The sequence below is a fragment of the Sinocyclocheilus rhinocerous genome, unplaced genomic scaffold, assembly GCF_001515625.1.
Source record: "Sinocyclocheilus rhinocerous isolate Xijiao unplaced genomic scaffold, SAMN03320098_v1.1 scaffold663, whole genome shotgun sequence".
Lineage (NCBI taxonomy): Eukaryota > Metazoa > Chordata > Actinopteri > Cypriniformes > Cyprinidae > Sinocyclocheilus > Sinocyclocheilus rhinocerous.
In genome coordinates this window covers 260350-284826 of record NW_015655996.1, presented here as the reverse complement: position 1 = coordinate 284826, position 24477 = coordinate 260350, and the positions used below count along the sequence as shown (strand labels likewise).

General features: G+C 35.1%; 2 protein-coding genes across 3 annotated transcripts; both read left to right on the top strand.

The window, feature by feature from the left end:
* Positions 1 to 531: 531 nt before the first annotated feature.
* LOC107719069 (protein ERGIC-53-like) lies at positions 532 to 15943 on the top strand. 2 transcript variants are annotated; one of them, XM_016526376.1, is made up of 13 exons: positions 532 to 762; positions 1708 to 1862; positions 4314 to 4421; positions 6268 to 6329; positions 6694 to 6793; positions 7136 to 7259; positions 7837 to 7895; positions 8084 to 8216; positions 8752 to 8939; positions 9251 to 9321; positions 13873 to 14029; positions 15104 to 15225; positions 15557 to 15943. In XM_016526376.1, exons 1-13 carry the CDS (start codon positions 570 to 572, stop codon positions 15591 to 15593), a joined length of 1509 nt encoding a protein of 502 aa, XP_016381862.1. In that variant the 5' UTR covers positions 532 to 569; the 3' UTR covers positions 15594 to 15943. The 2 variants fall into 2 exon arrangements, with proteins under 2 accessions (XP_016381862.1, XP_016381861.1); XM_016526375.1 differs by lacking the exon at positions 6268 to 6329 and adding an exon at positions 5105 to 5166.
* A 4626-nt stretch (positions 15944 to 20569) lies between these two features.
* On the top strand, positions 20570 to 24340 carry LOC107719084 (complexin-4-like). Its single transcript, XM_016526404.1, has 3 exons — positions 20570 to 21115; positions 22735 to 22822; positions 23770 to 24340. The coding sequence occupies exons 1-3, from the start codon at positions 20952 to 20954 to the stop codon at positions 23995 to 23997; spliced, it is 480 nt and encodes a 159-aa protein (XP_016381890.1). The 5' UTR covers positions 20570 to 20951; the 3' UTR covers positions 23998 to 24340.
* The last annotated feature ends 137 nt before the right edge of the window (positions 24341 to 24477 follow it).

Genomic DNA, 24477 nt, shown 5'->3' with positions numbered 1-24477 from the left:
AAATGTAAAATAAATGTAAATATTTTCAAAATATATACTGTATGTGTGTGTATTTATATATACATAATACATTTACACAGTACACATACATATATTACGTAAGTAAAAACTTTTATTTTGGATGCGATTAATCGTTTGACACCACTAATATATATATATATATATGCCCCAAACCATAGAGCCCCCCCACCCCATATCAAATCCCAATTTAACCCCTGGTGCTAGCCTATCAAAAATACGGTATTAGCCGCCAGTCTAAACAGTCTGAAAAAAGCTCATATAAATTTAATCTTACCGCGGCAAGAATAACTGTTAACACCTCTTTGGCAAAAATTTGTGTTACTATAGTAACTTACTAGTATGCTATGACCTGTTTTTATACAGTCTATGGCTATGACACATCTAGTACCAAGTTATCAGTAACTGAAAAAGAGACTCAAAGCGGTTCTCTCATTAATTCCCCGTCTGTCAATCAAGCGCTTCAGCCAATGAGAGAGCGCCCTGTTGGCCCTTCAGAGTTTTCAGTCATCCCGCCCTTCTCTGCGCTACGTCAGCACTCAGACTCAAACATGGCGGTGCCCATAGCCAAGTGCCTGGCAGCTTATGCCTATTTATTACTAATATCTTTAATATTTCCGCACGCTTTCGCTGACAATGCTGCCGAGGACTCGCCGCACCGGCGCTTTGAGTATAAATACAGTTTCAAAGGGCCACATCTGACACAGAGCGATGGAAGTATCCCATTCTGGATTCATACTGGGAGTAAGTTTATCCATCCAGCTGTATCACTGTCTGTTATCTGTCAGTATGTTTAGTCCATGTACATACTTGTAGTTTAAATTCCCCATTAAATTTATGTGAAGTTGCATTGAAATGAACTGAACCAGTTGTGCAATCATTAGTGAATGATAGGTTGCATTGCTTTTGCATGTGGGGTTTCTTGTAATAATGCAAATTATGATATTTTGTAACACATATTAAGGTAAACTATGCACACACTCAGTTCTGATATGTTTGGTGCACTGCCAGCTGTGTTTTTTATGGTGTGTTGAGAAAACAACAGCTGCTTTTTAATAAAAAGTGTCATTTTTATGCATAATTTTGGTGAGATTGTTAAAACTGTGATTAGTAAATATATGCATGCAGTTTCACAGCTGACATGGCACTAGTTTTCCTAAAGGGTTAAACAAATCTGTCTTGGCATGTGCGAAGAGCAAAGTTCTGTTTTGCAACACTTCCTAAATCTCTCATATACACTGCACATATTAGCCGGCAGGAGCAATAAATGCTGTTTACTTAGTCATCAGATTTAATGTTGTGGTTTCTGTCATGTTGTTCTGTTTAAATCGATTTATCTCAACCGAGAAGTATGCTGTCAGGGAAGTCTCTGCTCTTAAACCTGGTATTGTGCCAGATATTACTTGGGTGTGTGATGATAAAATTATATAACGTAAATACTTTCTATATTCTCTAATATAAGAGATACTGATGGCTTTGGTAACTGACAAATGCTCAGAAACCAGCTTTCTTACCTCAGCTCTTCCTGGTTTTGAGAAACAACCCTTTAATAAAAAAATTAATTGGGGAAACTTGTTTACATCAGATCAGGTTTCTCAATGATATAGTATATTCTTAATATCAGTATTAAATAATAAATATTAAATAATTTTCTATTCATGCATTTTCCCATTTCCATCTTCTCTCCAGATGCCATTCCTAGTTCAGATCAGATCCGAATCACCCCCTCTCTGCGAAGCCAGAAGGGTTCGGTATGGACAAAAAACCCTGTAAGTTTTGAACACTGGGAAGCTGAAGTGGCATTCCGTGTGTCCGGACGAGGACGAATGGGAGCAGATGGATTGGTAAGAAGGGGGGAAATAATTCTTAGTATTATTCTAATAAATATTATATGAAAGAACTGTTTATTTATTTATATATGTGAGCCTTATTTCTGCATTTGTGGCTATAGGCAGTTGTAAACATATAGAAGCACAGACACAAATTGTTATCTTAATGACAGTTGAGGGTCATGTTGACCCCTTTAGGGGTATGGCAGTCTTGGGCTTGTGTCACAGGTTGAATCCCAGATCGGAGTGATCTGTGAGCTAAAGTATTATTGATAGAACCCTTTGAGTTCTTAAGTTGAGCATTTAACCCTGGTTTCTCCAGTGTGCATTAGGCTTGCCGCGATAGACGGTGCTGACGGTGATACCAGTGTTAAGCCTCAACACTGGTTATGTCACTTGCCCACCCTAAAAACGAACAATTGCTTTATGCCGAATTGCCGGTATTTGAAAGTGAAAGTAAAATGCGTATGCAGCTTTTACAAGCTATTTAAAAGCGAAGGAAAACGAGGAAAAGAGGGAATGCACCCGCCCCCACGGTGATACCGGTATTACCGGTGTTGTCACACGTCGATTAACCGGTGGGAAAATTTCCTCACCGTCACAACCCTAGTGTGCATATTCATACAAGTAGAGTACAAATTGCTTTGTATGTACACTTTTGTTTAAAAGGTTCTAATTTTTTCTAAATATTTTGAAGTCTTTTATGTATTGAAGCTTATTTCTGCCACGAAAAAAGGTTATTGACATTTTTTTAATCTTTTTTTTTATCACAATTCTGATTTTTTTTACTCTACAGTAAAATCTTGTTATTGTAACATTTTATTACAACTTAAAATAACTGTTTTCTATTGTAAGATAATTATCTTTATTCAATAAGGTATTATTATGATCACTAAAATGATCATAATAATGGAAAAAAATTACACTTACTGCAGTTACAGTAATTATTTTCTCTGAATTTCATTCCATTTTAATTCTATAATTCTATATTATATTAAAATTCTGAAAATTGGAGTTGCACATTCTATTTGCCACCTCAGTTGTAAATGACCATGAACTAATTAATATTCATGAGCCATTTCATGACATGTCATCAACCTAAACCATTAACTAAAACTGTTAAAACATGTTGTTATTTTCAATAAAATAAAATATAAACATTTAATGAAAACCTTATTTTAGTTAGTTGCCAAGGCAACATTTCTAATTTTGATTTAGTTTAAGTTAAAGCACTAAAATTACTAAATAAAAATGTAATTTATTCCTGTGATGCAAAGCTGAATTTCCATCAGCCGTTACTCCAGTCTTCAGTGTCACATGATCCTTCAGAAATCATTCTGATATGCTGATTTATTATCAGTGCTGGACACTGTTGTGCTGCTTAATATTTTTTTGGAACCTGTGATTCACAGCATATGAAAAACAGAAGCTGTGAAACAGTGAAGCAGAAGGGCAGTGTGTCTACTTCCTGTGAAGTCATGTCTAGAGATCAGAAAATCATAGAGACTTGATGGTGGGGACTTTTTACTAACAGCACAGAAATAAGCTAACAGCTACTCCGAACACCTGCATAGTCATGACCGGGCAACCCCCCGGAACACCCTAGCATTGTGGCAGCAGTTTTGCATGGGCAAACAACAGTCACATTTAGTTATGTGTTACTATTATTACTTTTCACAAGCTATAAAATTGTAGGTATGCATTTCAAGTTCATTATGATTCATCATGAGCTTATTTTGTTTACCTTACTTGCTCAACGACTCCCAAACGATTCGCTGAACGATTCATTTTTCCAAACCCCTCCTTTGCGTGACGCTAATCTGCGGTGATTGGTCCGATTGGTCTCATTTTCATCATGCCTGTAATGCCTGATAATGCAGCGTTTGTGAGCGCAGTGCTGCTTTGTGTACAGCGTTACGGGGGCTTTTTTTGTTTTACCGAAACGGCTTGGGATTCGTTTTAAAAACGACTCGTTTCAATGATTCAGAGTCGACTCTTTCTTTTGAGAGACTATAATTTTATACACGGTGCACTTTCAGATTTGAAATTTTGCAGTATGTTTTCATTCACTTAGAGCGGTGTTAGACACTGCATGAAAGGTAATTTTCCAAAAATCCATAATAGGGGATCTTTAACTTGTACAAAATATGGTTTTCTTGAATTTTAAAAGTCATTAGGTTTAAATATTTCATCTTATCACAGGCACTTATTTTTGCACAGAATAAACCATTTTATCAGCAAAAGCGTCCATAGGTCAGCCTTGATAAATTCACGTACGTTGTTCGGCATCTGCAGTGTAGAATGAGCAATTAAAATGTAGTGTTGTGCAAGTAACATGTGCTTTCTTTGAATTGTCCCACAGTCCAGTGGAGCAGACTACACTGATCTCAAGCACCACTTACCAAATTACCCATGCTCAATGAAGAAAGCCTGATGTGTGTGTGTGTGTGTGTGTGTGTTCTGTAGGCCATATGGTTCACGGCCAGTCCAGGTCTGGAGGGTCCTGTGTACGGGGCTGCTGATCAGTGGAACGGCGTGGGAATTTTCTTTGACTCTTTTGATAATGATGGAAAGGTGATTACAAGTATAAATAATTTTTCAACAAATGCATTTTAATTATTATAATTTTATTTCAGATTTGTTTATTTCAATTTTTATTTAAATGTATAAAAATAATATAATTCTAAATAATTGTAAGATTATAGCTGTATCAAATGTTATTCAGAATTGTTTTTAAATGCTTCATCCTAACTAATAAGTTAGGATGAAGCATTTTTTTAAAAATGCTCAAGTTGCATTTTTGCTAAATAAAACTAATATTAAAAAATGAAAATGAGCAATATATTGACGTTTAAAGGGCATTTTTATATTAAATGTTTTTACTCATCTGACTTCATAATATAACATTTTAAAGATATCATAGATATCAAAATTTTAATATTTGATTAATCTGCATGATTGTTTTTAATCATGTTTCAGCCCTAGAATTTGTAATCATTAGTTCATTGAAAAAAGTATTTTTTAACACTTGATTGTATCTGAAAAATGCCCCAATAATGTTTGTTTTTGAACGATGTGCATTTTTCAGTCAAAACATCTTAAGGTAGAGCTAAATATATATTTATCAAAGGATTATGATTATGTGTTTTGCGTTTGCCTCAGGAACAAACACCAAAGTCCCTCAGTAGATTTGATTTGTGCCTCCTCTGTACTAAATAAGGATTATGTCTCTCTTCTCTGTGACCTTGCTATTGTAGAAAAACAACCCTGCTGTCCTGGTGGTGGGTAACAATGGAAAACTTATTTTTGACCATCAAAAGTAAGTAAACATATCCTCCTTGCTGACATCAGCGCTCTCATTTTTACAACCGAAAGGAGATTAGGAAATATGATTATTTATGAGAGAGTGTAATCCTCTGTCTGTCTTAATGCTTTCACTGTTACTGCACTCAGATTAAATTAGGAGATCTGTGAGCCAGCGGGGGAGAGCTGTCAGCAGCATATGTGCTAGACTGCGCAAACATAACCATAGACCTTCATATTCTTGATATGTTTTTTTTATTGATTCATGACATTAAATGAAGAAAGCCTGATGTGTGTGTGTGTGTGTGTGTGTGTGTGTTCTGTAGGCCATATGGTTCACGGCCAGTCCAGGTCTGGAGGGTCCTGTGTACGGGGCTGCTGATCAGTGGAACGGCGTGGGAATATTCTTTGACTCTTTTGATAATGATGGAAAGGTGATTGCACACAAGTATAATTTTTCAACAAATGCATTTTAATTATTATAATTTTATTTCAGATTTGTTTATTTCAATTTTTATTTAAATGTATAAAAATAATATAATTCTAAATAATTGTAAGATTATAGCTGTATCAAATGTTATTCAGAATTGTTTTTAAATGCTTCATCCTAACTAATAAGTTAGGATGAAGCATTTTTTTAAAAATGCTCAAGTTGCATTTTTGCTAAATAAAACTAATATTAAAAAATGAAAATGAGCAATATATTGACGTTTAAAGGGCATTTTTATATTAAATGTTTTTACTCATCTGACTTCATAATATAACATTTTAAAGATATCATAGATATCAAAATTTTAATATTTGATTAATCTGCATGATTGTTTTTAATCATGTTTCAACCCTAGAATTTGTAATCATTAGTTCATTGAAAAAAGTATTTTTTAACACTTGATTGTATCTGAAAAATGCCCCAATAATGTTTGTTTTTGAACGATGTGCATTTTTCAGTCAAAACATCTTAAGGTAGAGCTAAATATATATTTATCAAAGGATTATGATTATGTGTTTTGCGTTTGCCTCAGGAACAAACACCAAAGTCCCTCAGTAGATTTGATTTGTGCCTCCTCTGTACTAAATAAGGATTATGTCTCTCTTCTCTGTGACCTTGCTATTGTAGAAAAACAACCCTGCTGTCCTGGTGGTGGGTAACAATGGAAAACTTATTTATGACCATCAAAAGTAAGTAAACCTATCCTCCTTGCTGACATCAGTGCTCTCATTTTTACAGCTGAAAGGAGATTAGGAAATATGATTATTTATGAGAGAGTGTAATCCTCTGTCTGTCTTAATGCTTTCACTGTTACTGCACTCAGATTAAATTAGGAGATCTGTGAGCCAGCGGGGGAGAGCTGTCAGCAGCATATGTGCTAGACTGTGCAAACACACCGAGAAATACCCATTCTTGATATGTTTTTATTGATTCATGTCATTAAGGAAATTTTAATAGAAACTAATTTAGTTTTTTCCTATTGACATGAAAAGGAAGCGTTTGTTGTTGTTGTCTTTGTGTTTACATATATGATAAACCATATTTTTCCTCCAGTGATGGCACAACCCAGTCTCTGGGTACATGTCTTAGAGACTTCAGAAACAAACCTTACCCTGTACGTGTCAAAATCGCCTACTACAAGAAAACTTTATTGGTAGGTCAAGTTTATATCATCATATAACCAATAATAAGATTCAACATACATTAATTCTGAAGAACCGACTATAATTTGACCTTTTGAGTAATTACTGGTAATTATTATTACAAAATAAGTACTAGATTTTGTGTTAAATGTGTGGAATGATTTTCTTTCTGTAAATCTTAGACCCATGTACAACTGGTAATTTTTTGGAGTTTTTGAATTTTTTTTTTTTTTTTTATCTCACCACAAAGAGGCTCAACTTACCTAAATTCATCTTAGAGATTTTTAGACTAGTTAAAATCTGAATATAATATAACGTCTATAATAACATCTGAATATTCTCAATGGTTTCAGGTTTTCATCAATAACGGCTTCACTCCTGATAAAGATGATTATGAGTTCTGCACCAGAGTAGAAAACATGATCATTCCTGAGAATGGTTATTTTGGCATCTCTGCGGCCACCGGAGGACTTGCAGGTATGGTTTAAACATAACCAAATTCAGAGTTTTCTCTTTCAGATCGAAAGTCCAATGTTTTCTTTGCTTCCATCCTTCAGCTGGGTCAGCTAACGAGAAAATAGTTGGCTTTCGACCATTAAAGACATAGTTGTCCCTAAAATGAAAGTTCTATCATCATTTACTCACCCTCAAGAACACACAAGATATTTTGTAGAATGTTGGTAACCAAACAGTTGCTGGTAGCCATTAACTTCCATAGTATTTTTTCCCCATACTATGAAAGTCAATGGCTACCGTCAGCTGTTTGGTTACTAACATTCTTGTTGATAATACCACCAAAATATCTTCTTTTGTGCTCAACAGAAGAGAGAAACTCATACAGGTTTGGAACAACTTGAGGGTGAGTAAATGAAGAATTTTCATTTTTGGGTGAACTGTCCCTTTAAACCATAAAACGTAATCTAATGAATTGTTTATAGCATTTATAGCTGAAAGAAAGAGTTTAAAACTTTTAAACATGTTTGATGTTGCAGGTGGTACTGAAATTGCACACTGCAGCTTTAAAAATATGGCTAAACAATTTCTTTTTCAACAGATGACCATGACGTTCTGTCATTTTTGCTGTTCAGACTTACCGAGCCTGGGCAGAATCTGGTACGCATTTTCCTCCCCACACATTTCGCGGACACACATTGAAGTATGATTAAAAAGAATCGGCCATACTTATTTCATAAGTGTCCACCTCTGACTCCATTCCTCTTGTTCATTATAATTGGAGTATGCGTAAGTGTGTCTATGTGCGTGAGTGGGTTTGAATGTGTGTTTTGTGTCTTTCTATAAAGCCTCCCCCAGAAAAAGAGATTCCCAAAGAGGAGAAGGACAAGTACCAGGAGGAATTTGAGAATTTCCAACAAGAGCTGGACAAAAGGAAAGAGGAGTTTCAGAAAGAGCACCCTGATGTCCAGGGGCAGCCCAGTGAGTTGCTTTCATTCTGTCCAAAGTTTTGACCTCAGAATCACACATTCAGCTTTAGGTTTTCATGATGTTCATAGTCAAAAGAAATGAGACACTGACAAAAAACACAGAAATAGAATGATGAAATGTTGTTAATAAAAACACTTTTTATAAACCCTGTTCTGATCTTCGATCTGATTGGACGAGTCACTTTTGTGACCCTGGACCACAAAACCATTTGTAGCAATAGTCAAAAAACACATTGTATGGGTCAAAATTATAGTATAAATCTCAATTTCAAAAAACTGACCCTTATGACTGGTTTTGTGGTCCAGGGTCACATTTGGTTGCAACAGTTAGACTAATAAACTTTATTTATTTATAAAATATTTTAGATTTATTTTATGTTTATTTTATTATCCATCCAAGGGCATTTTAGGCACACATTTTTTTTTATTTTTTTAACAACAGATTCTGTTTCCACTATGATTAATTTTAACTTAATGAACACCCATATTTGTAGAAAAACATCTGTTCAGTGTTTCTCTTCTGGCAGTTGAGGACCTGTTTGAAAGCGTTAACGACCGGGAAATCCGTCAGGTGTTTGAGGGGCAGAATCAAATACACCTGGAAATCAAGCAGCTGAACAGGCAGCTGGCCATGATTCTGGACGAACAACGGCGCTATGTGTCAGTCATCACAGAGGAGATCTCCAAACGCTCTTCTCATGCACAGTCAGGACAGGTAAGACATGACAAATGCGTTTGAAATATGGCAAACATTCATTTAAGTGTATTAAAAATATATCTAACAGCATTAAACACTAACGTTGACCAGATTTTTATACTGAATGCTGTGACATGTCATCTCAGAGCCAATCAAAATCCTTCATAAGATGTTTTTAGATCTAGTCTGACATCTTTTAAAACATGTTGCTTTATCAGTTTGTGAAGCACCAAAATTATAAGATTGCTTTTAATACTTACAAGTGATTTATCTAATTTATGATCTAAACTGTTCTTGAGCCTAACTAATAGTTTGCATGCTTTATTTAGGCTCCCAATCATGAAATGGACACCATTATCAATACACAACAGGAGGTTTTGAGGAACCTTAATGAAGTAAGGTAAGTCCCTAAGGAAAATATTGTTCTCCTGTCCAAAACAACTGAAATATTACCATATTTTACAAAAAAATAAGTCACACTTGATTAGTGCTGTCAAACGATTAATTGTGATTAATCGCATCCAAAATAAAGTTTTTGTTTACAAAATATGTGTGTGTACTGTGTATATTTATAATATATATATATAAATACACAAACATACATGAATATATTTTAAAAATATTTACATAAAATATATTATATATACATAATATTTTATATATAAACAAAACATTTTTCTTAAATATATACATGCATGTGTGTGTATTTATATATACATAATAAATATACACAGTACACACACATATTTTGTTAACAAAAACTTTTATTTGGGATGCGATTAATTGCGATTAATCGTTTGACAGCACTACACCTGATTTTAACTCACCTGGTCAAAATTTCATTGTTGAGAGAAGAAAAGCACATACGTTGCATCAGTATACAAGTCACATTTTATTATTGCATTCAGAAATAATGTAAAATACCCTAAATAAAACGAAACCTTTACAAACATTAAAGGGGTCATATGATGCAATTTCAAGTTTTCCTTTCTCTTTGGAGTGTTACAAGCTCTTGGTGCATAAAGAAGATCTGTAAAGTTGCAAAGACTAAAGTCTCAGATCCAAAGAGATATTCTTTATAAAAGTTAAGAGTCGGCCACACCTACCTAAAACGGCTCGTTCTAACACGCCCCCACATATCTACGTCACTATGTGGGAAGATTTGCATAACGCCGTCCAAATGTTCACGCAAAGAAAGAAGGCGTAACTTTTTTTCTCGTTGTAGTATTGTTGCCGCCGCCATGTCGTGAAGAGCTGTGCGTTTCGTTGTGAAAGCAAAACTACTTTGTTTGGTCTTCTAAAAGAGGACGATATCCGCTTCGTCATGCCTAGAGCTGATCCGTGCTGGTTGCTGAGGAAATACATCAACTTCGTGCTGTGGATCGCCGGATCGGCTTTCACCGTGGACGAAGCGGAGTCCAGCCCGGGGTCATCACATGTGGTTGCCGCTCCTTCGTCGAATCCGCCGGCCGCGCTGTTCTCGACCCCGCCGCCTCAGCTCACGCTAGGCCGGCTTCAGCTCAGACTAAGCCGGGGCTTTCGCTCACGCTAGGCCGCTGTGTTTTTCGTTGTGAAAGCGAAACTACTTTGTTTGGTCTTGTTTCAGAAAGGCGGGGCATAGAGGAGAAACAATAATGTACAGTATGTGGAAAATAATGTGGTTTTTTTACTTTAAACCGCATAACCACATTTCATTACACCAAATACACCAAATAATGTTCTTTTTAGCAGCATCATATGACCCCTTTAAATTCATATTTTATTTTCCCTCACTCCACAACAAATCCTTTACATTTAACAGTATTTAGAACAGAACAGAAATGGATAAATATAAAACAAACATGCATTATAGTGGCATTAATTATCAATAACATTTATTATAAATGCCAAGCCTCAACAAATTTATTTAAATTGAAACTAAAACTAACTAATAAAAAAACTAATACGGTATACTTCAGAAAATTCCTAGCCAATAAAGTTTTTAGTCACAAACAATCTCTGAGTGAATCAACTACTTACAGGCCTTAGCGCATTACATGGCTTGAACAATGCAACAGATTAGGTTTTGTCTGTAAACTTCCTGTTTGTTGTGTCTTCACATAAAGATCTAAAGATGTTCATAGTTTAATCCAGATTAAATACATTTGTTTGTTATTCTGTTTTGGCCTCTGTAATGTCAGCATTGTTTTTTTGGTTTTGTTAGCGGACGGTTGTTTGTTTTCCTCCAGGTGTTTTTGAAGTGAGGTGTAGACGAAACAAGGATTAAAGCCCAAAGACAAAATTGAACAATAAGGCTTAGGGATTAGACACCAAAATACAGCATTTAAAACTCTTTAACTGTGCAAGGAGAGGATTAGCCCACAAAAGACTGTTTTTACAACTCTTTAACTCGGATGTATACAAACTATACTGACTGTTAAAACGATTTTTAGATCAACACTTACGGTAGGTTTTGTTGTTGAGGATTTGTTTGTGCATTTAGATTAAGAGTTTGGTTGCAGAAGAGCATTGTTTAAAACTTTTAATAACCTAATTACATCTTATGTTTTATTAAAACTGAATTTTACCACAACGGCAAAAGCTTTATCCTTATCTACGCCATCTTGTTCATTTCATGCCATCTTGACCATATCAACAAGATGCCGTTTGAATGATTCGTACGTATAAAAGGTTTGCTGTTTAGAGCATATGCAAATATTGTTACGTTTAATATTGCTATTAGCAAAACATAATACTTCTTCATCATAAGTCTTCATCAAAAGGGCAGAATTGATGCCGCATTGTCGCCCTATTGTCGGAAAGACGTCGAAAAGATCAGTAATCTGTGTCGATTGTTCATTTAGGCTAATCCTATCGGCACGCGAAAACAGCATTTTGTCTGCAACAAACAAATGCTCTGTTGATCGAGTTCATCTTATAGATTATGTACATATTAAGATCTTGACCTTTTCTATTTTTTGATCATAATTTCATTTTACTCGTCTTAGCCCAACAAAATGACTTATCTGATGGGGAAAAGCACCTTCCTCTGGCATATAGTTCATTTGAAGTGGATAAAGATTACTTGGGAGGGTTACTAAATGTTCACTTTTTGCCTCAAGGGAGATTTGTCTAATTATTTTTTTTCTCCCTTAAGAAACAAATTTGATTTTGTTTAGGCTCCTTATGGGCCTCTGTTTGATGGATTATATGCAAATCTTTAAATATATCCTTCATACACCAGCGAATACACGGTCTGCTTCTGATTGCTTTCTTGTCTTTGTAATTCCCCAAGGAGACTGTACTTATGACCTACCAAACGCTTTCATTTTGTCCGTGTCCCCTCATATTTTTTTTATCCTAGTAATCATCTTAGAAGACGATATCCAAAGAAATGGGGTTCAGGCACAGGATAATACGTGATCAGTAAAAAATGCAAGTTAAAAAGAGAAATTATCTTAAATTTGAAGATGTGTTCCTGATTAAAAGGTTAAACTGTGCGCTGCTCTTTTATAATATGCTTACCATAAATTTGACCTTATTTTGATTTAAAAATTCTCTGTATATTAAAAGAAAAAACTTACAAGTTCTGGCAATAAATGTTAAATTAAATTTAATTCCTTTTTTCAGTATATCATAAAAGAATTATGTATGCAAAATGTTTCTCTGATTCCCATAGTGTTTTTTTAATACAGTATTGAAGTATTTCCTAGATTGTTTATACTCATAACAGTTATAAATGGATAATTATTTTATTTATTCATGTAAGATTTGTATAGTATTCCATCTTTAATGACCATTTTAAGCATACTGCTTATAGCCAAATGAAAGTGTCCCCCTGAGGAAAGCTGTGGGATGGCCTGAATGGGTATTTATTAATCATCTGAAATATGTTTGTGAAAGGGACCATGTTTTTAGGAAGATTAATTTAGCAATCATCGCTGCTTGAGCTGCATGGTAATTTCATTTTTCTGTGAGGCTGAAGGATATATGGCCTTTTGGTGAGAGTTAAGAGGATGCTTAAAAGATTAGATTGGGACAATTCACTGTAATATAAGGATTATGATTTTGTTGGCCGAGGACCTTGGGCACAGCAGTCATTTGCCAGTGTAATCAGGGACACCAGCGTTTGCACGCAGTTCTATCAAGATGCCACTAGAGGTGAGAGAGGCTCAAAACGTTTAGACCAGCCAGAGCTGAACAGTAAGTGTGTAGATGGTATTTGATTTGTTAGATTTTACGGCTCATTGAGACGTGAAGGAGTTCAGGAGATACTTTAGTTCGGTTTTCTTGCATGTTTTCAGTGTTGTGTTGTCATATGGCATTTTATTTAATTTATTTTTTATTTGCATTTTATTTTAAAGGTTATTTAATAACCATTTTGTTGATGAATATTTGTCATGTTCATGTAAAACTAAAAATATCTTGCAATTTTAAAATAGTTTGTCCAAAAAAAAAAAATTCAATGCCATAAGTCATATTGAAAAAATATAATATTAATCTATTTCTCTAAAGTTGAATTATCCATTGAAACACATTGAAATGTCAGAATGTTGTTTGTCTTTTTGGAGACAGTTATATACCTATAAGTAGTAAGCGAGTGGAAATTATCTTTTTGCATGGTCATGTCTACAATAGAAATAATGTCATGAAATCCAGAAAACATGAGCTTTGTCTTAAGAATCGGATCAGATATTGCTTAACGCTGTTTTATGCATTTAAAACATAGATTAAGTCTTGTGACACTCAGTCTCAGAGGAATTGATTGTTTGATAAGATCCTCTTGTATGACATACTGTTGTATGTAAACCGGCAGCATCTGGAACCATCTGGCATGCACAATTTGAAAATGTAAACTGTTCTTCTTGAATAATTAATAGTATTTTACATGCCCTTTGACTCATGTATGTTTTTAAAATGGCAATTGAAGCATTGCACTAATGTTGTTGTAATGTTGTGTTGTGGTGTGTAGGAACTCATTGTCAGGCTTTAAGCAGTTGACAATGGGTCAGCAGCAGGGTAACGCTGGCGGACTAGGATCATATGAGACGGTCCAGCACTTCAATGACATCAAGGAGCATTTGCATGTCGTCAAGAGGAACATCGAACACATAATTCAGAAAAATGTGGTAAGTTCAAAATAAATCAGCATTTCTGATATGGACAATAAGTTCTATAGCACAGCATATGTGAGGCTTAGCTGACAAATAACCTTATAGTCATAGGTTACGTCCACACGAAGCCAGAGCTTTCCCTATCCAATCTTTTTTTCCCCTCGTCTCAAGAAATATCTGCGTCCACACGAAATGTCACAAAACTAACGCCTATACGATACAAAATGTATGCGTATACAGCTAAACGCGTCTCCGTGTGGACGGGGCCATAATCAAGTAGTCAAACCATCTTGTTTTCATTTTTGATGACATGATACGTTTTATTGCTATGCCTGTCAGGGTTATCATAGTAAACTAAAACCAAAAAAACGTTGGATATTTAAAATAAAATAAACTTTAACAAGTAAAAAAAAAAATAATAAAAATAAAAAATAAATTTGTACTTGTTTTATTTCAGCTGTTGCTAAGCCAACCTTTCTCATTTTATTTTTAACTTGATGTACTAAAATAACTAAAACAAAAACTGAAATAAAAAAAATAATGAAAACGATATAGACATATATATTATCAAATAATAATAAAAATGGCAAAAATGCACAACAAAATTACTGAAACTTTAAAATTAAAATTAAAACAGAAGTATCAAAATAGACGTATTCAAAATATCAATACAATTTATAATAGTACTGCATCTCAGTGATACTAAAATAACACTGCTACTTGTATTGAATTGTACTTATATTAAGTGTTTTAGTTTAATATTTATTAAAAATGAAATTTTTTATTTATATATTATGATATGATATAATATAATATGTAACATGTCATATTACATTATATTATACTAAAATAACACTGTTACTTATATTGTAACAAGTTTTTTTAGGTTTTTTTTATTATTATTTTAATATTACTTAATATATCATACATTACATTATAGAATCTCTAGTCATTTACCAATCCCCCTTCACTTCTCTATGTGGTTTCTGCCTTGTTTTAAATTGTCTATGTTCTAATTAAAAAAATGTATTAATTAAAAAAACTGGGGAAAAAATGCCAATAACCCCTTTTTTCGGTCACGATCCTTAGAATCCTGCAGAGAAGGTGAAATGTCCTGAACTTCCTCCTTTACCCACCTGCCTCTCTACCACACACTTTGTGATCTTCATCGTCATTCAATCCCTCCTCTTCTTCGGCTACATTATGTACAAGTGAGTGGATTTTTATGTTGCAGTGTTCATGCAAAGCTCTTTAAGAGGTATGTAAATGGGAAAAAGAGTTTTGTTCCTTTCTGATTGGGTGCTTCGTTAAGCTTCAGTTTTTGGATTCCTACAATTGTTTCCTCGGATGTTTTGGTAGTTAAAGTACTGAAATCTCTCCCATTGTCTTTAAATTAAAAGTTATCTTGTTCATATACTGAAAAAGCAAGATGGACATTTTGTATGCACAGAACAAAAATTAGGACCATTTTTCAGGGATTGTAAAATATTTATTTTGTCATAGACCGTGTTTTTATTTTTATTTCATTTTTTCTCCTTCCAGGAGTCAGCAGGAAGCAGCAGCTAAGAAGTTTTTTTGATGATTCATAGCTCTTGGTAAACACAGCACAACATGTAAATTGTCCATTTTTTTGTTCATTTCCAGTTTGTTTGTTTTCTGTTTGCAAACTGTAAATTATTATACTTGAAAACTGAAGTATTTTGTTTGAGATAATTTTTTTTTTTAATTCTTGATTTTTAATTTGATCAGAGTTGTACAGGGTTTGAATGACTGCTCTTTTCCAAGTGTGTGTGGCATTTGCAATGGAAGATTCCTGAATATGATGTAATATAATCTTAAGAGGTCTGACATTATATTTACTGTTCAATACTGGTCCAGGACTCATTTCACAAACTCAATCACTGTCCCAGGAACGTTCTGAACTGTGGTTAAAAAGTAATTGCAATACGATCAAGTATTTTAACGCATTCCCTTTGGTAATACCTCTACAATAAGGCGGATTTTTCATCCAAAAGTGTTAAAGCTTTATTGTATTGGTGAAAGCAAGAACCTGAAGTTGTGAATGTGTATTTTGAATCTTTAAAAAAAACTCAAATGTTTTTCTTCTCAAACAATTTACATAAAACTCAAATCAAAGACTTTTCGTGTCGTCTCATTTTTATTTAAAAATCTTGTATGTGTCTGTGTGTATATGTATATAGTATATGTTATATATGTTGCCTGTTGCATATTGTAATATACGTAATTGTCAGCTCCCAGTGTGTAAGTGAGTAGCAGAAGTGCAGCTGGATGCAGATGTAACTCTGTCTGACAGGGCCGGCCTCATGCAGGGGATTCTGTAAGAACCCCAGCCGAGAGCCATAGCGCTGCTCTATGGAAGCTTCTATGACCCGGGCCATCGTTAGGGATTAGATCAGAGACAGAGGGCTTTAACACACTTTCTCCACCTTTATTCAGCTCCAGTCATCACAAACAACTGATATAGTGAAAGAACAGAAGTGACTACAGTCCAGAATGTTTGAAAAATACAGGCTGATCAGTTTATGATGGAATACATGTTTTCTCATGGGAAATGTCAAAAATTATAGTTTTTATATTTTGTTTTGTTTTGATGGGATACATGTTTTGTTTTTGTTTTTTTCTCTTGGTTTAAAGGCTTTCTGTCAATAGTGAAAGATCAGAAACGATTGCAATCCAGAATGTTTTGAAAAATACAGGCCAATCGGTTTGTAGAGTTGAGGATAAATGTTTTATTATCGGAAATGTTAGAAATATATCCTTTTTAATTTAATTGTATTTTTTCTCTGTTATTTTCTGAGGTGAAAAGAACTGAAGCAATTGCAATCCAGATTGTTTTGAAAAATACAAGAAATTCTATATATATATATGTGACCCTGGACCACAAAACCAGTCACAAGGGTCAATTTTTTGAAATTGAGATTTATACACCATCTCAAAGCTGAATAAATAAGCTTTCCATTGGTGTAGGGTTTGTTATGATAGGGCAATATTTGGCCGAGATACAGCTATTTGAAAATCTGGAATCTGAGGGTGCAAAATAATCAAAATATTGAGAAAATCGCCTTTAAAGTTGTCCAAATGAAGTTCTTAGCAATGCATATTCCTAATCAAAAATTAAGTTTTGATATATTTACGGTAGGAAATTTACTAAATATCTTTATGGAACATGATCTTTACTTAATATCCTAATGATTTTTGGCATAAAAGAAAAATCAATAATTTTGACCCATGCAATGTATTTGTGGCTATTGCTACAAATATACCCCAGCGACTTAAGACTGGTTTTGTGGTCCAGGGTCACATATATGGTTTTTATTTTATTGTATTTTATATTTCTCTGTGTTTCTCTGTAGTGAAAGAACAAATGCAATTTTGAAAAACAGGCTGAGCAGTTTATAATGGGCTAAAATTGTTTTTGGAAATGTTCAAAAACTAGCTTTTATTTAATTTAAAAATTTTTTTTTTTTTATGTGATGCTATCAAATGTTTGTATGTTTGTATGAGCATCCTGACCAGCCTGCAGTCAATCACTGACTTAGTCAATTGCTAGATGTTTAATAGCGTATTTGCTTTAGGTGTGTCAAATAAAAAGTTAATGTTCATAGTGCTACAATAACTAATCCTCAAATCCTTTGTTAAATCAACACAGGAAGTTGCCACTGTTATGATCTGAATGACTGTTTAGATGCTACAGGCACATTTGTGACATTAGAGTATTGCGCTGGGAATTCTGGGATATGCCGATGATTCTTAGCACTGATAATCCACCAGCCGTTCCGTCCCTCTTTCTCTCTTCGCACTCAATCACTGCTCTATGCTCTGGCTTGATTGTGTACTCTCGCTCTCTCCCCCACCCCCTCCTCTCTCTTTTCAGGGGATTACACAGAGAGATGTCATGTACGTTTAGCACATCTGTCACTCCATCCCAGCATGCTGTGCGTTCAACCCAGCACGAGCTCACTGGCCCTAACAGGAGATGCAGTTGTGAACCATTTCAAATGGTTTCCTCTACATTTTTAATTACCTAGTTACTTAAGGACACTTTAGGTGCAATTATTCTTAGTGCTTTAAATGACGGTCAGGTTTAGGTTTTTTTTGCATTTGTGTCTGTGACTCATTTCTTTGCACTTCCTGTATGAATAGTAGTTGCGCCCTTTCAAGGCAGCCATATTGTCACCTGAGGTAAATTAAAATTTTAAGAACTTTGTCCACAACAATTCCCTCTTAAAATGACCTTCCCTTCAGGAATAATAGTTTTCAGCATATTTATGTTTCCAATAGGCCCATAATTGAACAGTTATGGGACTGTGGGGACACAATGATATCCTTATTGCTGTGTCTTCACCTTGGACAGGCATTGTCAGCTCCAGTTTTGACTGTGTCAGAGCTTTAAATAGGAGATAATCGCCTCACAGAATGAGTTTTGTTGGACAATAGTCAAACTACAAAATGAATTGACCTGAGGTACTTCTTAACTGCGAATAATAAAATAAGACCTTTCAGTAATTACATTGAGGTTTTTTTGTTTTGTTTTGTTTTTTAACAAGGGTCATGGGAGTTCGTTGGTACACCACCTTAGACTGGTTTAGGTACCATTAGACAATCAAAGTGTCAGAGCTGTAAAGGGAGATAATCACCTCCCTAAACGAGAGCACAAAATTGTTTTTAAGAGCTCCAAAATTAATTGACCTGAGGTACTTGTCATCTGTGAATAAAAAATAAAAAAAAATGTATGCCGCATGCTCATATGCTAATTGACCATTTTAATGCCTGAAGTGAGCCAATTCAGTGCAAAAGCTAATAAGCTGTGGACCACTCGAAGACTAGCTTGGACAGTCTGGAAAACCGGCTAGAACACTTGAAGACCAGTTTGATCAGGTTAGGAGACCATCTGTTTTAAACCAGTTAAGACCAGCAATCCATGGTGAGTTTGTTCAGGAGTGATGTTCTTTTCAGGTAATATTTTAGCTACATCACGTTTCATAATCATTATCTGTCTACTTTGAATCTTCTCAGCGGACAACTACTGGAAGTATGTGACCCTGGACCACAAAACCAGTCATAAGGGTCCTTTTTTTAAATTGAGAATAAATAAGCTTTCCATTGATGTATGGTTTGTTATGATAGGACAATATTTAGCTGAGATACAACTATTTGAAAATCTGGAATCTGAGGGTGCAAAAAAATCAAAATATTGAGAAAATCGTCTTTAAAGTTGTCCAGATGAGTTGTCCTTAATGCATATTACTAATCAAAAATTAAGTTTTGATATATTTACAGTAGGAAATTTACAAAATATCTTTATGGAACATGATCTTTACTTAATGTCCTAATGATTGTTGGCATAAAAGAAAAATCTATCATTTTGAGCCATACAATGTATTTTTGGCTATTGCTACAAATATACCCAAGTGACTTAAGACTGGTTTTGTGGTCCAGGGTTACATATGGTGTATGAAATCGTCCCTCCTCATCATCATCATCATCATCTTCACATCCAGTGGTTTGTAATCGTGTAGATGTGCTTTTCCTGGGCTCACAAGAGGTATAAATGGAAAACGTTTCGGTCGACCTTTTAGTAATTACTTTCAGTTTATGCTGCTCCATGTGTGAATGTTATGCTACATGCTATGCTAATTGGCAAATTTAAGGCCTGAGCTGAGTTATTCCTTGTTTAAACAGTGCTAATAAGACGTTGTCAACACAGGTAAAAATAGGCTGATTTTAGCTGGCTACCAGGCTGGTCAAGTTTAGAAAGGTTTTGAGCACTCGTTAGCTAGTCAGCCTGAAAAATTAGCTCACTGACCAGCTAAATCAGCCAAACACCATCTTTGCCAGGTGGGGAGAACAACTAGACCACCTGAAGACCAGCTAACTGTTTTAAACCACCAGAAATCTGTGGCAAGTGAAGTTTCATGTTTAGTAACTGTTATCTGTTTTTCTATCATTTTCTCAGCAGACAAGAATTGAAGAACTGCAGAGGAATCTCCTAGGTGTTTGCAGGTAAATACGGTGTATGAATTCGTAGTTCCTGGTCTTCATCTGCGGAACAGATAAATAGGTTTGTAATCCTAATTCTCTGGGCTCCCAAATGGGTAAATCTAGTAACGGTTGGTTACGCTACTGACCAGCTAAATCAGCCAAACACCATCTTTGCCAGGTGGGGAGAACAACTAGACCACCTGAAGACCAGCTAACTGTTTTAAACCACCAGAAATCTGTGGCAAGTGAAGTTTCATGTTTAGTAACTGTTATCTGTTTTTCTATCATTTTCTCAGCAGACAAGAATTGAAGAACTGCAGAGGAATCTCCTAGGTGTTTGCAGGTAAATACGGTGTATGAATTCGTAGTTCCTGGTCTTCATCTGCAGAACAGATAAATAGGTTTGTAATCCTAATTCTCTGGGCTCCCAAATGGGTAAATCTAGTAACGGTTGGTTACGTTGCATTGGTCAGTCCCTTATTAAGTAATGTGATTAGCAGTCAGTGGGTGGATGCAACAAACATGACGTCAACAGCGGAGGCTGACCTAGTCTGCAAAACACAGAATTCATAGTTTTCAAGTTTTCTCTCTGATTGTTGTCCTCTAGTTAGAGCTTTTGATTGATAAATGCATTGAGTTCTTTCACTTTTATTGTGTGGAAAAGATAAAGTCAGCCATCTGCCTTTCAGTGTAGACAGCCGCATCTTAATCCAGATTATGGCTGCAGCATAAACGTTTTTTTCTTTTTTCTGGCCGCCATTACTAGTCAACAGTGTGTCCTTGATAACAGACAGGCAGGTCGGTTAGCCTAGCTCCAATTAGACCACCAACAATCCATCTGAGGGACCTCTCTGCCGGAAACTAAGGAACTTCACCAAAAGATTTCAGGAAATCGCAATTTGACGTCAATCTAGAGACTCCAACAGGGTAAAAAATGGCATTTTTAATTAAAAGTATGGTGGGAAACCCACTGAAGGGAATGGGATTTGGAGGAGGAGAGGAAAAGGCTGAGGAGGAGACCCCCAAGGACCCCGCAGCGGCCGCCGGTATGACTAGAGAAGAATATGAGGAGTACCAGAAGCAGGTAGTGGAGGAAAAGTAAGTAAGGTTTGGGCCCCTCAAGTCTTATTTGTGCTTACGTACTTAGCATTTAATGACATGACAAAGTAAAGGAAGAATCTATGCCGGCATGCATATTAAGTCTGTATTCTTTGGAGATAGTGTTGCTCTTAGTGAGATTAATGCATTATTAATCCCAACTGTTGCCAATTTGGATCAGGATCCTTTTGTATCTTCCACACTTAAAGCTGATGATACATCACAGAAATGCTGTAATTAAAATAAAAACTGCATTGATGTCCATTGCAAAGGGAGCTGCAGAGATTATCAGAGCAAGAGAATGACGCAAACTTAATCTTAAAGGCATCTGATATTCTCCATGATGATGTATTCATGCAAACACCTGCACCTTAACTACGTCAGGGTGTAAAAAACTATCTCAGTGATTAAAGATGAACAGACTCCATGTTGGTATCAGAAAGTAAGCGTCAGGTGCTAGCTGCTAATCAGTCCTAAGAGCAGGGCTTAGCACGCGTTATCCTGGCCTTGTTGATCTGGATAATGCTATTTTTAGAAGCAATCATGATTTAGAGTGAGCAATGAAAGTATTGGAGAATGTTAGACCTCTGCATATGTAAAATCTACATTTATTTATTTATATTTATTTTACCAGGCCATAGTTGGCCGACATTTTGTTTATTGTCAAAAATAAACCTAGCTGATATTTATTTATGACTAATTCATAAATTATGACATTTGCAGTGTAACAGTTGAGGTCTGATTTAATGGAGTTATCTAAAAAAAAAAAATCTTTGTGGTTTTCTGAAATTCACAGTGTTTATAATTCAGTGCTGCTTATAAACAAGGAACATGATTACATAACCAGATTAACACATGGAGTGATGCCATTCATTCCGGTCATAAAAACATTTGCATATATACTAAAAGTAAATATGCAAACTAACATAAATTTTAAACTCAATTTAATATATATATATATATATATATATATATATACACACACACACACCAATCATAAATATCAAATTGTACAGACAAAAAGCATCTGAAGCCTGATTGCAACTATTGCCAGTTTAATCCCAAGATTTGATATTATTCATGTTCAAATGAGATGAGATGATAACTCACATCGACAGGCTCACTTAAGGCTAGAAACAGATGATTCATACAGTAAACATACATGCCTGCTGTGAGATTACATCTAAACATCTGAAGATCTTTGTGTTGCTTCAGATCAAACATCCATAGGATTTTATTATCTAGTTGTTGCTGGTAAGCTAGCTAGGAGCTTTGCCTCAAGTATAGCCATAGCACTGCCTGAACAATGCCGTAAGCATCCTGAAGCTCTTTATCTGGAATTAAGCTGTAGAGCTAAACCCCGGAGATCCTTTTATTTTACTGCTACAGTGTTTTGTCACGCATGGATTTTTAAACAAACTGTTTGTGCAATGCATGTTTTCCACTGAATTATACATGTTTACGGTGGTATGTTTTTTACATGAAAATCACAAGATTTGTATCCACTATATTACATGGAATTTTTTATTTATTTATTTTTATTTGTTTAAAGCTAGATTAATGCGCTGTATTTGTCTTAGCATGTAATAAAGTGTCGTCAAAACATTTCTGACCCACAGAATGGAAAGAGATGCAGACTTCTTGCACAAGAAAGCAGAGAGGGCCACTCTGAGGGTTTGTCTACGAGAAAAATACCGACTTCCTAAAGTAAGAGCCATTTTGCTACTCCCTCCCTTCTCAAATTCAAAAATAATCAATTTTAATAAGGAAATGTTCTTCAGTTGGCAACTGACATTAACTTTTTTTTCTTTAAGATTACGGTTATAATTTATATACCATTCAAATTTGGGGTCAGTACATTTTTTTATATTTTTTAAAAGTCTCCTATGCTCACAGAGCCTGCATATTTTATAAAAAATAAAAATAAAAATAAAATGTAATTGTTTACAATTTATATGAATATTTTATTATAAAATAAATAAATATCTGTATAATATATAATAAATATTTATTAAATAATAAATATTTATTATATTTAATATTTTACCATTTAAAAATACTATTTTCTATTTTAATTTACTTTAAAATGTAATTTATTCCTGTGATGACAAAGCCGACGAATAGCAGCCATTATTCCAGGCTTTACTGTCACATGATCCTTCAGAAATCATTCTAATATTAAAATAATTAGTTGAAACCATCTCTAGCATTCCCAATTTGCTGTGGCTCCCACACACGCACATATACACAAATGCAGTTTCTCCCATACGGATGCTTTGTTTGGCTCTGAGTTCTTGGCACTCCCGAAAATCAGCTAACTAGATTAAGAGAGTGAACTGAGGTCTGTGCAAGCCTCCAAGCATATTGGCTTTCCTTAACATCTGCTCGCCTTTGCACAGCTTCATTCTCTCTCTTAAATCCTTAATGTAATGCAATAATGCAAAAGACTAACATACGGATAGTAGAGTCTAAAATGATTGTGCATAACAGTGTACAGATCCACCCCAAATTCATTGGCTGAGGCTGAGCCAATGTAAGGCTGGTCAGGATGTTCAATGTAACTATGCAATGCACCACTGGTCCACACTGTTTTTAGCATTTATACATTAGTGGAACTGTGTTTGAAAGTAACATGGTGTGTATTTACCTCTCAGAGTGAGCAGGACGAGAACATGATCCAGATAGCAGGAGATGACGTGGATGTTCCCGAGGAGCTGCTGAAGATGGTGGATGAGGATGCCACGGAGGAGGAGGAGAAGGACTCCATCCTGGGGCAGATGCAGAACTTACAGAACATGGACATGGATCAGATAAAAGAGAAAGCCAGTGCTACACTGACCGAGATCAAGTCCAAGGCTGAGGAGAAGTGCTCTGTCATGTAGTGGTTTTTAACACATTCTCACATTTCTACAAACCAGGTCAGGTTTTTGATGCAGTTTTGATACAAAAACCAGGTCAGGTTTTTGAAATACAGTTTTGAAAAACTTTTTGTTTTTGACATGTCTTCAAATGAAATTTCATGTGAAACCATGTCAAAAGAAGTCACCCACGTTTTTAGTTCCCAAAAGCTGCAAGATCTGGCTCTAGATCAGCTTTTCAGCTTCTCTTGCTTGGCTCCCAGTTATGCTGCTGGACTTTTTCTTTTGTTTGTGTTGTTTGAATAACTGATGTTGTAGTCTATTCCCTCCTTTTCCTTTTTTTTTTAAATTACCTGTAATATTATAATATGCAATATTACCTGTAAATATATCTAACAAACATCTAACTTGAACCCGAGGCGGAGAATCTCTGTTTAAATCCCCCTCCTGCTTTTTTGCACAAGGGATGAGATGAATGTGATGCTGTTATTTCTTCTTCTTCTT